The sequence below is a fragment of the Radiomyces spectabilis genome (assembly GCF_025331425.1).
Source record: "Radiomyces spectabilis strain NRRL 2753 chromosome Unknown BYT42scaffold_7, whole genome shotgun sequence".
In the NCBI taxonomy this organism is placed as follows: domain Eukaryota; kingdom Fungi; phylum Mucoromycota; class Mucoromycetes; order Mucorales; family Radiomycetaceae; genus Radiomyces; species Radiomyces spectabilis.
This window is the reverse complement of record NW_026251932.1, coordinates 1,641,970-1,657,480: the sequence shown is the minus strand read 5'-3', so window position 1 is coordinate 1,657,480 and position 15,511 is coordinate 1,641,970. Positions and strand designations below refer to the sequence as shown.

The window sequence follows — 15,511 nt, the reverse complement described above, 5'->3', positions numbered from 1 at the left end:
CGCATCGTCGCCACGTTACGCTTTACCTCAACTCCTTTTTACAGCTCAGAGTAGAGAGGGTGATCAGCTGCTGAACAGCGAATACGGTAGCACTGTAGCTTCAATAAGCTATATCCATGCGTGGTGCGGTGTATAAAATACTGGAGGATCCTGTGAATTGTCCTTTTGCACAAGGTTATCACATATTTTTTGATTTCACAAGAATTCATACGAAATCCATAAAAAGCAAAGTTTTCCATCATGGTGCCGCTGCGCTTTGAACAGCGCTATAAAGCCACTTGTGAAGGGGGATTTTTGATATACTGGTGGATGGACCGATGTTTGATACAATAGATGCATGCAAAGCTAGAAGCATAATTATTTTCTGGGTGAAGAGGTAGTGAAAAAGAGGGGAAATTGAATAATGTGTGGTCAGCCTAGCTTTAGGTGGAATGAACAATGCGCGAAAATCCTTTCAAGATACGTTGCAAGACACGAGTTTGTCGTAATTGACGGCCTTCGGATGTGAGCATATCTTCAGCCTTGTCCCCAATATCCTCGGCTTTATCATCCAGGTCGCATGACCGCATCAGGTATGCAAAGTCGGTAAGCACGGCGGGGGTAATAGGAACAGACTCGGTTTCTGCACCGTCTACCATCATGTTGTACGTTGTGTCCTTGAGACGATGCGTCTTTTCAAACTCTTCGGCTACTTGTTCTGCTTTTCGAATGACAGATTGAGGCACGGAAGCCATGCTGGCCACGTTCATACCGAAAGACTTTTCGCAAATACCAGCGGTTAACTTGTAAAGGAATGTAACATTTTGCTCATTTTCATCCATGATATATCCCCTGAGATGATTAAATACATAATGAGTCCTGTGACCAAAAAGAGCGTTGAAATAAATAGAGATGTCAAACTTACATATGCATGTTATTGATTTCCGGGTTGCGTTCAAATTCTCGACATAATGTTTGATAGTGAGTGGAAAACATTGCAAGGCAGCCGACATGCGTTGCGAGATAGTGTAACACAGCATAGGCGATAGCATAACCATCAAAAGTCGATGTGCCACGGCCGAGTTCATCGAGAATCACCATGGAGCGTGGCGTGGCTTCATGTAAAATTTTCGAAGTTTCGGCTAGTTCGACCATGAACGTGGACTGACCAGCCATAATGTTATCATTGGCACCGATACGGGTATAAATACGATCACAAGGGGTAAGACGGCACGATCGGGCGGGGACGTAACAGCCGAGTTGGGCCATGATGATGGCAACACATGTTTGACGTAAAAGCGTGGATTTTCCGCCCATGTTCGGACCTGTGAGAACAATGATGCTGGGTTCTTGTCCACCAAGACGGGTATCATTGGGAATGAAATCGGTCGCAACACCGGGTACAACGCAGGGATGGCGCAATTCTTCGAATTCCATGACGCTTTCTTCCTGTTCCAAGACTTGCGGACGACAAGCCGGTTCGCCGAGATTCATAGATCCTTTGGCTAACCCCACCAACGCATCCACTTGAGCAATATGTTGCACGGCATTCAACCACATCACATAATGCTGGTCAAAATCAGCATACACTTCGCTCGTGAAATTCTTGATAAACGCATTCTTGGTCTCCAGCAGTTCCTTGTATTGTGTGACCATGCCCTTGATTTTGCTATTCCAGTAACGATTCACTTTGGACGTCGCGGACAGTTGGATCCAGTCTTGCGGTACCTTGACACCTTTCGGTACCTCTACCTGGTAGATCTCCTTTCCCAGATCTTTGAAGACCAACTTGGCGCATCTATTTACCGGATGTCGTTGTTAGATGGTGGTCAAAAAAAGAGACAATTGTTTTCTTGGACTACTTGAGCTTACCTAAGGTCCTTTTTAAGCTGTAACAGATACCGATCAAATTCTACTTCGAGATCTTTGATTTGCTTGTTAAGTGCATCCCACTCCTTATTGACTCCCTTTTTTGGGATAATGGAGATCATTTTTTGATCTGTCATCCAAGCAAATGGTTAAATCATTATTCTCTTCCATGTGGATTTGGTCCAACTTACAATCAATGTCCACTTCGGCCGTGATAAATGCTTGGCTAAAGAACTCCACACGTTCGTCAATGTTTGGAAAGCTTTCCACCAGATTTTGAAGAAGAGCGGATGTAAGATTATCGGCATAGCTACGCAGACAGGAAATGATTTGTTGCGTTTTCCTGAAACCTTCCAAGGTGGTAAGAAACTCTTTCACCTTGCATCGACCGGAATGGATACGAGATATAAGACGTTCCAAATCCGGCATACCGGCAAGATGGTTGGTCAGTTCTTCATGCAGATCCACCATGCGCATTAAGTCTTCGATAGCGTCCAAGCGAGCGTTAATATCGACGGCTCGTCGCAAAGGATGACATAACCACCGTTTAAACAATCGTTTGCCAAAAGGTGTTACACTGTTTCCAATCAACTTGAACAGTGTGCCTTCCGTCGAACCATCGTAAGAGTTTTGGAAAATTTCAAGATTGGCCAGCGTCTGTCCATCAAGCACCAATGACGAAGCATTGCGGATAGGATCGTATGCATGAATATTTCGGGCTGACACCAATTCCTTATCAAGTTTGAGCTTTACACAAAAACACGTCAGTACTCCCATATTTTCGCGAGATTTTTCTCATTTTCTGCTCTTACCGATCGTAAATACCAAAGTAGGCCGCCCACGGCCGACATCAGTATCGGTTTTTCCAAAGCCGCCTTGAATGCTTGAGGCCAAGAGTCTGCATCAAGATGGGTCAGTTATGTTCGATTCTTCTCTCAACTGTATGTTGTAATTGCACTCACCGTCGTTATCCAGGTTGCTGTTAAAATAACCAGCAATTCGAATTTCGTCAGCGGTAGTTCGTGCATCCCAAAATTCGATATCAGGCATAAGCATGTTCCAGATGGGGCTATCCAGCGTATTCTTGAGAATGCGCCTGGTGGACTGACTCAATCGGTTCTATATTATTATTGAAGAAATGAGTTCCCACCTCATCCAGATAGCATTTTCATTCTTTCATGACGATGAGAAATACCTTTTCTGTCACAAGTTCTCGCGGTTTGATTTGCATAATCAATGTCTCAAATTTGGTGCGATTGACATCATCCTCAAAAGTCACCACATTGAATTCTGCAGTGGCAGTGTCAACAAAGCAAATACCAAACGTCGGTGGCAAATTTTCCGCTGGACAATATTCCTGTCATAATTTTTCCAGTGAATAGACAAAGACAGGGTTATATCGAGACGTTTGAGCTTACCTTGATTGACATGCAGTAAGTGCTCATATCGTCCGTTAATAACCCAGCATCGACCAATGTGCCGGCAGTCAGGACAGACGTCAACTCGCGTCGGATAATCTTGTCAGCTTTACTCTGTTCCGTTTTCTCGCGCATGGTTTTTCCAATTGCCGTTTCCATCTGATCCACTCGCGCCACTTTATGTCTAATCAAGCATCCTGTTAAATGATATGTGACGATCCAGCTTGTCTAACCTCTGTGCCTACCCTTTTGCAATAAACTGGGCAGCCCAGTAATCGAATGACATTTCGGGTACACCAACCATCCGCATATTGACACGATCGGTCATTTTCAAATCGAAAATCTGATGACCAATATCTGCGTCCTTTTCGTAGAGCTCTATGGAGTGCAAGTAAGTAAACATCAATAAAAAAACACACTAATGAATGCAGATAGACAAAGTGGAAGCGAAGTGTTACCGTAGAATTTCCCCTTTTTGAAAAAGACAAGCTACGAAAGTTTGACGATGAGTATTCGTGGCCAAGTTCGCTCACCCATATTAACAACGTACCGTGTCCCACTGCTTGGATTTGACTTCCCAATATTGTCGTTCAAATGGCGTGAAATTGTTCCAAGCTTGCTTAGGTATATACAAAGTACGCGGATCATACTCGGGGGATCCTATCATTTGCGAAGGCCTTTTAGATGACTTGCAGTGAAAAAGGGATTACAGCAACACACATACCCACTGGGTTTCCATTGGCATCCTTTTGTTCTGCAAGCCATGAGTATCGTACGTCATTCTTTTCCTTGAACTTTTGCGTACGTTCCTACACAGTTTTATCTCCATTGAGCTGACGATCTGGTTGATAATATATGGGTTGAACGCACCTTTTTCTGTGCCTCACTCGTTGACAAGTTTGCAAGCATTTGGCTGCTTTTACTACTTGGTCTTTTCAATGATGGAGACATCGATATGGACTGCAGCATCAAAGTGAGGAAATGAATGAGTGAATGCGTTTTTCTATGTCAATTTTTTAATGCAGAGTAATTTACCTGGAATCGTTCACGGAGTGGTGTCACGGCGGCTGGAGATTTATGCAGCTTGACAGGCGATTTGATCTCGTCCTCATCCATATCATCAAAGTGCTCTGAAACAATAATCACGGGATTAGATGATAACGATTGGTCTGTTCTCCTTCAATTGTCATACCAGGCACATAAGTATCCTCATCGTGGTCACTGTCATTGCCAATGGCGGCAGGCACGTACTCGTCGTCTTCGTCGTCTTCGTCGTCTTCATCGATAATGCGTTTCTTCTGCCTTCTTTTTCTTGTCTGCTCATTCTTGCCTTCAGAATCCAATAAAATAAAAACCATCGGTTATGTTGCACTACTTATATTCCCCGTAACTTTTTTTCTGTGTCTTGCTCTTATTTTAATTACCTGGAGTAGAAGAAGGTAATGGTGAGTCTTCGTGATCGTCCTCCGATTCGACGTAGTTTGCTCGTTTCCTTGGGCGACCTTGCAAGGACACTTCTTCTTTTACATTATCTGAAGCGTTCTGCGACTCATTGTCAATGTCCATCGCGTCTTCTTCTTTAGATTCTGGTTCTCGGACCGCCAACGATTCCGTTACTGGCTTTTCGGTGGGTGTGGGTGTTGTTCGTTCAGCAGGCACGGGTGCTTGCTTGAAGTAGGAAAAGAGGGTCTTTTGGGCGGCTGATCCCAAAGACCCCGTTGTGCCATTTTTCTTGTTCGTCTTTGAAGAGCCTGCCATGACCAAATGTCAAAAAGTCCCAGTATCTAAAGAAAAAAAAAGGGAAACGCGCGACGCGACGAGGAATCACGCTGTGAGACAACGTGTGACTGGGCTGCACGCGATGTGCGCATTCCGCTCCGAAAAGTTTATCGGAGTTCACACTCCCAAAAGCGACTTTTTTTAATCACTCACTTCCGGACGTCAGCAAGACGATGGCACCGATAATATAAATCGGAAGTCACTATAAATTTGGCACATAATACTAGCAAATTTACTATACGCGTCACTCATATGGACAATGGTTCAAAAATGTGGAGAAAGCTATTCAGGATCTTGAACGACGTGGGTCAGTCTGAAATTGTTCGGTGGACGAAAAAAACAGAATCTCTGTTAGAATCCACGAAAGCTGTTTAGCTTTCCGCGCATTCTCAATAATGAAAGCACACTGACGCATTATAAGCTTTGTTATGTAGTTTTTGCATCGAGATATTGATCTATAACTGCTTACTAAACTATCCTTTGCATGCGATAGCATTAAAGTGAGCTGCGCCTTTGAGAACGATTCTCTCAATCTGATATCAATGTAGTGTAAAACTGGTTCCCAAAAAGAAGCCGTTAATCTAATGCTGTACGTCACGAAGGTTGGGGAAAAAAAAGGCCAGTAGCAAAGAAAACAAAGTGGCAAGGGAAATAAAGGGAACGAAATGCAGGGAAATACAAAAGCGGTGGGTGCAAACCGCGATAGACAAAAAGCAGCTTCAAGTGAGTTCCCTAGATAAAATTTTGGAAGGGAAGAAAGTTACGAGAAACTGGGAGGGATGCTATGAAAGCGTTTGTTTCATGACGACTCACTCTTGGTTTTCAAACTGCATCCCACAGGGGCAGCAGCGTCGTCCCCAGTAGCAGTAGCAAGGCACAGTAAAGCTGACTCACCATTATCAGTACGAGGAAAAACTATCCAGTGCTGCATGAGATAATTTGAACGCAACACGATTGAGATGGAAGCGATCTACTCGTCTCGAAAGGATCGCAGGCAGAGAGATTTGACGTGACTACTCTATTGTATGCACACAAACTTCAGCAGTGGCTTTTGGGTTCAATCTAAAACCACATTAGCGTGGTCTTTGATAATACGGTCTTGGTGTATGAACAAAGTCTGGCAAAGAGTTTGGTAGCACACATAATGCGAACGTGTGTCAGGGACTTGGCAGCAAAAAAAAAATAGGGCAACGGTCGCTACATTTCAATCGCCGCTCCCTCTCGTTCAGACTGAGCCGGACAAAAATTAGAGTGATGTCATATTCCGGTGCTCGTCGGGCAACGGCTCCACCGGTCTGGGAGAGGGGCTCAAGCGACGTTGGCGTGTGCATTCGAAGCAAGCCCTCTTTCATCACCGCATTGTAAGTATGGGTGGTCACTATACAGTGTGTGGATGGGACACAGAAGGATTGGAAAGATGGATGAATAGGAAAGGGGATTGATTACAAGTGTAATAAGTGTGGATGGCAAGCAAATCATCGGATGGCATATTTTGGGCTGCCATGGTCAAGGGAAATGGTGACAATGAGAGACTTTACTTACATTTTATATTTTTGCCATTATTGATAACATTAGTCACAATATGCTTGTCCAGAAGCAAAACAGAAAGGCTATTTACGAAGCTCTCTTCAAGGGTACGCCATTTGTCTCCCATTTCAACCGAACTTTTATCGATGAGCCTAGTCGAGATGACTAAAAAGTTTGTTTCTTGTAGACGGTGCGTTGGTCGCTGCCAAGGACTTCAATGCTCCCAAGCACTCTGAAATTGACGTTCCCAACCTCGAAGTCATCAAGATCATGCAGTCTTTGACCTCCAAGGGCTACGTCAAGACTCAGTTCTCTTGGCAATACTACTACTATACTCTCACTAACGAGGGTATTGACTATCTCCGCGAGTGTAAGCATCATCACAGTTTTTACCACGAAATCCATGTACAATATCATTGACAGCACTCTTATTTTCATGTAGACCTTCACTTGCCCACTGAGATTGTCCCCGCTACCTTGAAGAAGGCTGCTCGTCCTGCCGCTCCCCGTCGCAACTGTAAGAATATGAAAAAAATCTATGTAACCGACGTTTGGATCGATATTAACCATCCCTTTTTATAGTCGGTGAGGGTCGTGAAGGTGGTCGTGGTCCCCGCGGTGACCGTGATGACTACAGACGCAAGGAGGGTGCTTCTGGTGACTTCAAGCCTGAATTCCGTGGTGGTTTCGGTAAGTAAAGATCATCAAAATATTCTAGGGTCGATTAGATTGGCTGATGTAATATCGTTCTTGTGTTAGGTCGTCGTCGCGAGTAAATGTTAGCAGTTTACGAAACGAGCTAAAATCACATCTTGGATCATAAAAAGAACGCAGATGCACGCACTTTCATAAACAAAAAAGAAATCACATTCCTGATTAGAATCCTTCCGATGTCCGATCATTTATAGTGGCGATGGTGTCTGGATCTTTTTTATTTTGAGGTGTCCTTTTCTCATTATTACGGTGAACTTTGCAGTTTTCAAACTGAATTACGATTGGAATAGATGGGAATGACCAATGGTAGTGCGAGTATTTTTGTAGTCATGGTTATGTCGAGGGAAATTCAGGGCTTTTTATGAGTGGGGTAAATTCTTTCAGACCATTTTGTGCGCTTGAGCATATATTGCTGCGGAAATATGGTCGTTTTCTTCTTTATTCGTAACGCAATAATGAATCGGGTCAACCCTAATGCCGTACTGCGTCTAGGTCATCGGAAAAAAGTGTTGACCATCGCTTTGATCTGAGGTTAGATTCTCCCTGTATGGATTCTCACCAAATTCGCCTATGTACTCAATTTTACAGAGTAAGTACCGTTTGAGGATCTGCAAAACTTGAAAAAGACATATTTCGTTTAGAGAACAACTGCACAGGGGATACATCACAGTCACCAACATGTGCAATCTTTACAGTGGGGTATTGCCCACCTTATATAATATAAAGCGGCGTGATAATTGATGGTAGAGTCCTTGTGTTGCTGGCATCGTACAGGCTTCCCATAATATAAATTTACTGACCATTACTCTTTTTCTCAAGGTGACCTCAATCATGGGCGAGTGGCCATTGTTGTAACCCAAAAAAGGTGTTCACCCATGAATCCAAATCTGTCAAGGATAGATTAAATGGTCTGCATGCATGCGTTTTCAAACGGAAATTTTATTCTTCCAAAGGGAGAGTGTTCCCTTTCTTGCTTATAGATCGAAATAATTTTTTGGTTGTTTCCAAGTAAAGAGGATTTTTCGAAAGCCATTGAATGGCTGCGAAAAACCAATACATTTTTGGCATTAGTTTTCGCATGAAAAGGGCGTGGAGAAATAATAAAACCGAGTATTTTTTTTATTTTATTTTTTACCTTTCGTCAAAAACATGTGGATAATGGGCTACGGTTTGATCCAAAATTTCCTTCATCTTGATCCCCTTATTTACTCCTTACTTATAAGACGTCGAATATAATAACTTTACAGCTTCAGGCATTCGTTGTATTCGTATTCTGCGACTCAAATTTTATATGATACATCGACATGCGAATTATTGTTTTCATCAATGTCATCCGGATCTTCCTATTTTTGACTAGTATCATCGCCTTTGCGTGCCACGCAACCCAATGTATCTTATTAGCTGCATATCAACGTCAGGTGGCGCATAACATACACGACTTCTTTGCCATATGAGACTGACTCTGAATACTAGATGTTCATTTCTGACTGGCTCACCGCCGGACATTGGCAAGTAAGTACACCCATTTCACAAAATTTTCCGGAAGACTATCGAGAAATTATTCCATATTCTGATGCAAACGTAGTATATGGCTTGGTATATTACGCTAGGCCTATCGTTGCTAAGCGCTACCGCCATAGGCTTGCATGCATGCTGCTGCAACCGTGGGCATATTTTACGAGGTGACAAAATCCTGAGCATCGTGAATATTGTGCCTCTCTTTTTCACCATACTGGCTGTCACTGGTTTCGGGGGACAGGAACCCTGGACGGACGGTGTCATTGAGTTTACCAGGCCTGCTCATGGTTTCATCAATTATTGCTCAAAGTTGGATACTGAGCATGACAAACTATTTCCCCTGTTATATCATCGGTAAGACGGGTGTCTTCTTCGCGCTATCTGAGAGGCTGTCATCTAAAAAAGTCAGTTCCCAACAGCTGCATCATGGTAGACGGGACGTGGATTTTTGCTATTGCCACATGCGCATTCTGGATCATTTTAGCTACTTGTACATGCGTCGCCAAACCTATCAAACGGCACTCCGTGGGTCGTCTACCGACGGAAATGAAATGGACAGATTACACGACCACTCACACTTCTCACCATGCGGCAGTAGCACCAGCTCATCCCAAAGCGCAGTACGATTACACGGCCTATGATAACCCTTCGACGATGCGAAAACCTGAAAAATCAATGGAAAGCATGAACACAATCCAACTCCCTATCCATGCCGATCCTGATTATATGATGCGGTATCAAGCTTATCCGAGCATGTCACCCCATGCCATAGACGACCAATACCAAAGTCGTTTTAGATCACCCTCTGTACATACCTATTATCCTTCACAAGCACCGACACCGGTGATGCCTAAAGCACCCTCACTGGTGGATCAAACATGGAAACTAGAATATGTCCCGCCTATCCCCATTCATACATTTGAAGTGCCTACATCCGCACTTCAGCATCCACAGACACCTGCTATGTCTACGACTCCCACTACTCCAGTATCTGTCCGACAACCATTGCCTGTATCCTACGATTTTCATCCAAACCCTCCGTATGAGCATATTGATTCCGATCGCCGATCATCAGCGACCTCCTTGCTATTTCATCCTCCTCCACCATTCACCCCACCCACAGATACCAAGCATGCAGTATCGGAATAATGGCATTCTTTTTTCCCCACAAGTGAGAACAACTGTATTTCCCAAGTGGGCAAATTCTCAACAATCATTAGAAATTCAAGGCCGGACCGCCCTATTATTCAATGCTGTGGTGTTGAAAGTATTAAATTTTACTCGTGATTCTTAATGAAAATAAATACTACATTATTCAGTGTGAGGCCTTCAATTTTTGGATTTTATATACAAATACTTGACGCATGAAACTGCATTAATGATTACTAATAGGTATCAGATGTAGAATAAAGGTTTGTGGTGAAATTGTGTACGACAGAGAGAAAAAAGTAGGGTAACAAAACAGGTCGCGAGGGCATGTTGGAATACGTCGAGTACGTTGTGAGGTATGCGCATTTTACGTGAAATCGGCGTTTTGAGGATTATCCTTTTTAGCGCATTAGCGTATGGGGAATGGTTACGACAAGCAGTTGCATCGATTATCCATGCAAAATCCAATAAGGCTCTCGGATAAATCTTGACAAATGGCGTCGCAGCCCTCGTGATTGTTGTCATCGCAATTGCCAATACCGGTGTCAGTGCAGTAACAACGGTCGTAGACGCAAATACCGTTGCCTTCTGTCATTTCGGAACAAGCCAAAGCGCAATCCGTTGAATCGCCTTCGATCGTGCATAAACCGCGATCCGATAACTGGGTGGCGGAAGCCCAGCTGGCTAGGAGAGAAACAAGTAGGACTGAAGAAAGATGCATCAAAATAAAAATAAAATTAAAAGGGAGCAAAAATTTTTTTAGGGCGGACGAGGGAAATTAGTTGGACGCGGTAGAAACCCGGTATTTTATATGTTGTTGCTGAATAACTGTTGAATGTGCTCATGCAAATATTTTCAGCACCGATCTGCGTTTTTATCGTACAAAGGATATATAATGTGTTGCCAAAGCTTCTTAGTTTTCTGTTTAGGAGAAGCATGGGAATATTGATCCATAATTAACGGTTGCATTACGCTCCCCTGAATCATTGCACGCGGAGAAAACCATGCTTCCCTGATCAATGTATGAACAGAGAAACTCCAATTGACGGCCATTGTTAAAGAGCACTTCAATTGTTTGATACATAAAGTGGTTCAACGTTTACCATGTTCTACGATCAAAGGACTTTATATAATGCGGAGATCACAAACTCAGCACGTATTGGATGTGAAATTCGTACCACACAGCAGTTGTCCTCATGCGACAGATTTCCTTTTTCCGTTGGAGAGTGCCAACTATCCGAGAATTTGTATGAACGAAATGAGATACATTTCCGTAACCAAAAATTCCAAGTTGCTGGCCAGTTAATGGATGTTCCATTGTGTGTAATATGGATATCCATCTGATTTCCTAAGAGGCTTCAGGAAAGTATTATGTTCTCTGGCCACAAATTTGGGAATTTGGTCACAACTGCTCCAACTGCTCACAAATGCCGAACAGCACAATGAATGAAATTTTTTAAATCACTCATTCCTCTTGCGAATGATCTTTCGTCATTCAAAAGAGCTAGAGCTATCTAAAAGATAGATGTCTTCTTATAATTTTGTAAATGCACATAATGATCCATTATTGACTGTAAACAGATATAGATTATAGAACTAATGATTCATATCTCGTATTTTATCCTTCCTTTCCTTTAGTTCTTACTAAATGTCGTTTCAACATACCTTATGTCTTTCTGATTACGATCTTTATTCTTCCTTCTTCACCAAACATTACATCATCCATTGCATCGATGATATTAGATTTCAGAGGATACCTGGAATAGCTTACCGCAGACGCAGTCTGCATAGATATCGAGTTCGCATAGTGCAGCTGATTTCAGTTGCTTAATGTAGCTTTTCCCAGCAGATTTCTCTCCTCACTCTCTATGTTTGAAGAACGCAACTGCTGATCCTCTTGCGTAATCTGAGTCCAGAAGAAAATTCATGTAACGGACAAACCTAGCTTACCGATGGTTGCTAAACTCTTTACTGAAGCCGAAATTGTAAGTGATGTCCGCAACGGGTGAATGCGTACATATAGCGTGCGTCAAGTGTGTTGGTGCAAGCTTCTTCATTCAGCTTACTGTCCAGCGAGATATCTCAAGCCAGCTTCTTGTCCAACGTACTTTCTGCATGACCATTAATTAACTCAGCACATATCAGTGTCTGATGCGCTAAGCCTAAGTCTTCCAATAAGGAACTATGGCAGTGGTGTGGTGAATGGAATGTACAACTTCAATCGACTGATATATGATCGAACAAACATTATCAATTCTGACAAAAACTAACTCGAAATATACATAACACCCGCATCTTAAAGTCAACTCGATTATCGTCACCGAATCTTCAACATGCTCGTACCAACAACTTGTTCTTTCGAAGATAGACTTGAGTCCCATTGATTTTACAGCATATCATATTTCGATTTGCAGCTGTGATATATGAAAGAATTACGTTGAAAAAAGAAGACAACCAGAATGCCTTGAGACTGCTTGATCTCGATTAATGGGATCTGCTTATTCATACTTAGTGTTTCGTTGTAATCGATAATTATCAGTTAAGCAGTCCTTGGTTACAAGGTATATCTGGAAGGATCCGCAATGCTGTCTTGTGACAGCGTTACCCATATGGATTGATCTTGGCGGTAGATCCGAGTCGTGGATGAAGAGACTCGATCGGTATTCTAATGGAGAAGCTCATCCAGAATGCAAATATGTCTACTGTAGTTATAACCAGCAATTTGCAATAATGGACGAATCCTGGCGACAAACCGATCTACAACGTATGACAAAACACCAAGCAGTGATTGAAACGTCGTCTGAGATCGGTCCAAAGAAAATCTTACGATTGCAATGACTAAAATCATAACGAAATCACACCCAAATAATCGACGAAAACCAAATTCACATCACTGTAAAATTGCGATACGGGATACTCTCGATTACACTTTTTCCAAAAAAGCGCTCCCCATCAAAACTTTTTTTATGTCCTCTTGCAACTTTTTCGAACCGCTAATTACATTCATGCGTTAACACTAAAGCTTACACTGTTGATCTTATTTTATCAATACATATTCATTCGTGACTATACTAAGATAGGTAGAAATTCAACGGAATTGTTGTCGGTCTACCCGAAGGCCTGACTGTTTCCACCGTTATGCAAATGCCATACTCTCCAGTCAATCAGCTAAAGGAGCAGCCGTAGAAGATTCGGATTGAGCATGAAGTTGACCGATTCTTCTGGGGTTGAATGGTGCAAGGGTGATTCCGTTTTTCATGGTGCTGATTGCTGCAATAGCAATGGCAACGGCAGCCATACCATCGCCACTTTGGGTTCCGCGTCCGTGCTGTACGGCAATGCAATAGGGGTTACTGCACATTGACGCTCCCGGAACAGAAAAGCTTTCCTTTGGTGTCCACTGTCGCTCTTCGTGTCGGCCGTACGACTGGACCGTAACAGAAGACACACTGGTTCGAAATTCGTTTGTCATTACGACCGGCGTATTTTGACGATGAAGAAGTCTTACTCATCCATTTTCCTCCTTATTTAGCACGGCCCTTGATGGGGGAACCAACGCCGGTTCCTTGGGTGCCAATACATAAAATCGCGTGTTTGGCCTTCTTGCCAGCTGCTTGCAATATGGACTTCCGTTCGTCGGCCAGGATTTTTCGGTAAGCCTTTGCCTCCATGATTCGAAGCTTTTTCTCATTTTTCAGCTCGATCTCTGATGAGTAGAAGGTACGCAGCGCTTGTCGCGTTCCTTGAGCGATCTGAAAGTTCACATTAGCAAAAGTAAGCGTTGGGCTTTCTTTTTTTCTTCCTTTTTTTTGTCCTACCTCATAGTTTCTCAGAAGGTCTATGCTGCTCTTCGGGTTCGTCGTTGAATTGCTACGTAATTGGCTTTCAGCTTCCGTAGTCGCTTGTCCTTCTAAAGACTGTAATATATAATGAGCCAAAAATGTCAACCCATCGCAGTGACTCAAATTACCATTTTTTTTTCGTCTTTCTCTGCTTTTCCGTGCAGCTGCGGATCTTGTCAGCCAATCCAGCTATTACTTCAATCGAAATGGATTTCGTTTCACTCGCTTTTCCTCGTATCCGCCTGATTCTTTCTCGTATCCACTCAATTTCTCTCGTATCTCGCTCGCTTTTTTTCGAATCCACTCATCATCCTTTTTCGACGCAAGAAACGCCACCGGAAGAAGAAACGTCCCATAGTCATCATCTTCAAGCTCGTCTTCTGGAAGCCATCTCCCCTAAAATCAGTCAATTCTACACTGAATTCTTTTATACGGCCGTCTGCCAGTGTCTGGCAAGAGGATACGGCCCCTATAGGACCACGACATTTTGTCGGTAAGTTATATTTTCAGATTTAGTCATTTTATCTTCCGCAAATTGATTGATTCCTTTTAGTGTATGGAGTTAGAAAGATCACTTGGCTCGTCCAAATAAATAAAATAAAAATCCGTCAAACTTAGCTTTATCTTTTTACCATACTGGGTAGGAGGACACTTTCTGTGCGCATCAAATTGGAGGTGTTTATCACATTTATTTCTCGTGAGAATGTCATTGGTTTTTCAACATGATTTCGAGGAGTTGCTTTCTTTTCTTTTTTTTTTCTTTTCCTTTTCCCTCCAATCCAGGCACGCTGACACTGACATAGTGCAGCCATTCAAGTTTTTCGTGAATTCCAAGTCGCATAACCGGATAATGCGAGCTGTTGCAGATCTTTTAAATCTTAAAATTGAAGCGCGGATACGTAAAGAGCTCATCCATACAGATATTGCACCGAATCAACAACTTAAATCTTTGAGTGAAGACGATCAAGAATGAAGATGGTGTATCGACCACAAACCATGTCCGAGATCATAAAACGGAAGCTTATTTACAAACAAGGGTCTTTGTGGTAAGCAATTTGCGCTAATTGTTCTATTCCGAGAAATTGAATACGGTTTTAAGGTTTTTTTTTGGCTATTTGCTTGAGCAACGATTGGGTTTCTTAGAAATAACGTCAGAGATAAATACGGGGAAGAGAGAAAAAAAAAGTTGGCTACGTACATGCATAAGCTTTGATGCTTGACGTGTGCGATCCGGTTACAGGGTTCTTGAAGCGCGCCTCCTGATGTGGAAAATTAGGAGGGAATGGGATTCCGATATATTCGGTTCATTTGCATTTTTGATTGACTGGATCCCATGAGCGGCAAGATAAAGTAGAACCGTTGGAATTCGTCTGACTTATTCGTCACGATTATGCATCATTTCCTTCTTGTATCGTCATGCTTCATTTCGTCGAAAATGCTCCTCATTGACTATTGTGACACTTTTGCGGGTTGGTATCGTCGCGATAGGGTATCGTGCCTGCTTGTGGGAAAAAGTTGGACTTTTCCATGCTTTACAGGCATCCATTACCCGGGGGTGGGGAGGGGTGCGAATTCACTGCCGCCTGATATACGAAATTATTTGTCACCAGGTTTCCCATTGATTCGTGTAATGAGCCTTGGCGCCGATCTGCTGGAACCTGTCGGACAGTACCGTGTTAATGGAAATAAGGCGATAAAATTCAAACTGAGTTCCAT

At 42.8% G+C, this 15,511-nt stretch overlaps 6 protein-coding genes across 6 annotated transcripts; 2 read left to right on the top strand and 4 right to left on the bottom strand.

The window, feature by feature from the left end:
* Window positions 1-422: 422 nt before the first annotated feature.
* Window positions 423-821, bottom strand: BYT42DRAFT_614625 (uncharacterized protein; the record flags this gene model as incomplete). The annotated part of the gene is made up of 1 exon (XM_051571874.1): window positions 423-821. The coding sequence occupies one exon, from the start codon at window positions 819-821 to the stop codon at window positions 423-425; it is 399 nt and encodes a 132-aa protein (XP_051423313.1).
* Window positions 822-900: 79 nt separating this feature from the next.
* On the bottom strand, window positions 901-5,024 carry BYT42DRAFT_614624 (muts domain V-domain-containing protein; the record flags this gene model as incomplete). The annotated part of the gene is made up of 15 exons (XM_051571873.1): window positions 901-1,777; window positions 1,852-1,978; window positions 2,040-2,595; window positions 2,661-2,746; window positions 2,811-2,967; window positions 3,044-3,205; window positions 3,267-3,450; window positions 3,512-3,644; window positions 3,725-3,755; window positions 3,817-3,926; window positions 3,991-4,075; window positions 4,137-4,226; window positions 4,302-4,396; window positions 4,459-4,596; window positions 4,691-5,024. The coding sequence occupies 15 exons, from the start codon at window positions 5,022-5,024 to the stop codon at window positions 901-903; spliced, it is 3,165 nt and encodes a 1,054-aa protein (XP_051423312.1).
* A 1,603-nt stretch (window positions 5,025-6,627) lies between these two features.
* Window positions 6,628-7,270, top strand: BYT42DRAFT_497488 (Plectin/S10 domain-containing protein; the record flags this gene model as incomplete). Its single annotated transcript, XM_051564499.1, has 4 exons — window positions 6,628-6,679; window positions 6,760-6,942; window positions 7,015-7,089; window positions 7,155-7,270. The coding sequence occupies 4 exons, from the start codon at window positions 6,628-6,630 to the stop codon at window positions 7,268-7,270; spliced, it is 426 nt and encodes a 141-aa protein (XP_051423311.1).
* Window positions 7,271-8,987: 1,717 nt separating this feature from the next.
* On the top strand, window positions 8,988-9,953 carry BYT42DRAFT_645514 (uncharacterized protein; the record flags this gene model as incomplete). Its single annotated transcript, XM_051572653.1, has 2 exons — window positions 8,988-9,158; window positions 9,224-9,953. Exon 2 carries the CDS (start codon window positions 9,231-9,233, stop codon window positions 9,951-9,953), a length of 723 nt encoding a protein of 240 aa, XP_051423310.1. The 5' UTR covers window positions 8,988-9,158; window positions 9,224-9,230.
* A 178-nt stretch (window positions 9,954-10,131) lies between these two features.
* Window positions 10,132-10,711, bottom strand: BYT42DRAFT_572387 (uncharacterized protein). The gene has a single exon (XM_051568604.1). The coding sequence runs from the start codon at window positions 10,672-10,674 to the stop codon at window positions 10,381-10,383; it is 294 nt and encodes a 97-aa protein (XP_051423309.1). The 5' UTR covers window positions 10,675-10,711; the 3' UTR covers window positions 10,132-10,380.
* Window positions 10,712-13,477: 2,766 nt separating this feature from the next.
* Window positions 13,478-14,151, bottom strand: BYT42DRAFT_614620 (uncharacterized protein; the record flags this gene model as incomplete). Its single annotated transcript, XM_051571872.1, has 3 exons — window positions 13,478-13,705; window positions 13,772-13,863; window positions 14,145-14,151. 3 exons carry the CDS (start codon window positions 14,149-14,151, stop codon window positions 13,478-13,480), a joined length of 327 nt encoding a protein of 108 aa, XP_051423308.1.
* Between the last annotated feature and the right edge of the window lie 1,360 nt (window positions 14,152-15,511).

Bases quoted from the DNA above. Each gene is read 5' to 3' on its own strand.
- BYT42DRAFT_572387 (XM_051568604.1), bottom strand. From the start codon at position 10,674: ATGCATCTTTCTTCAGTCCTACTTGTTTCTCTCCTAGCCAGCTGGGCT.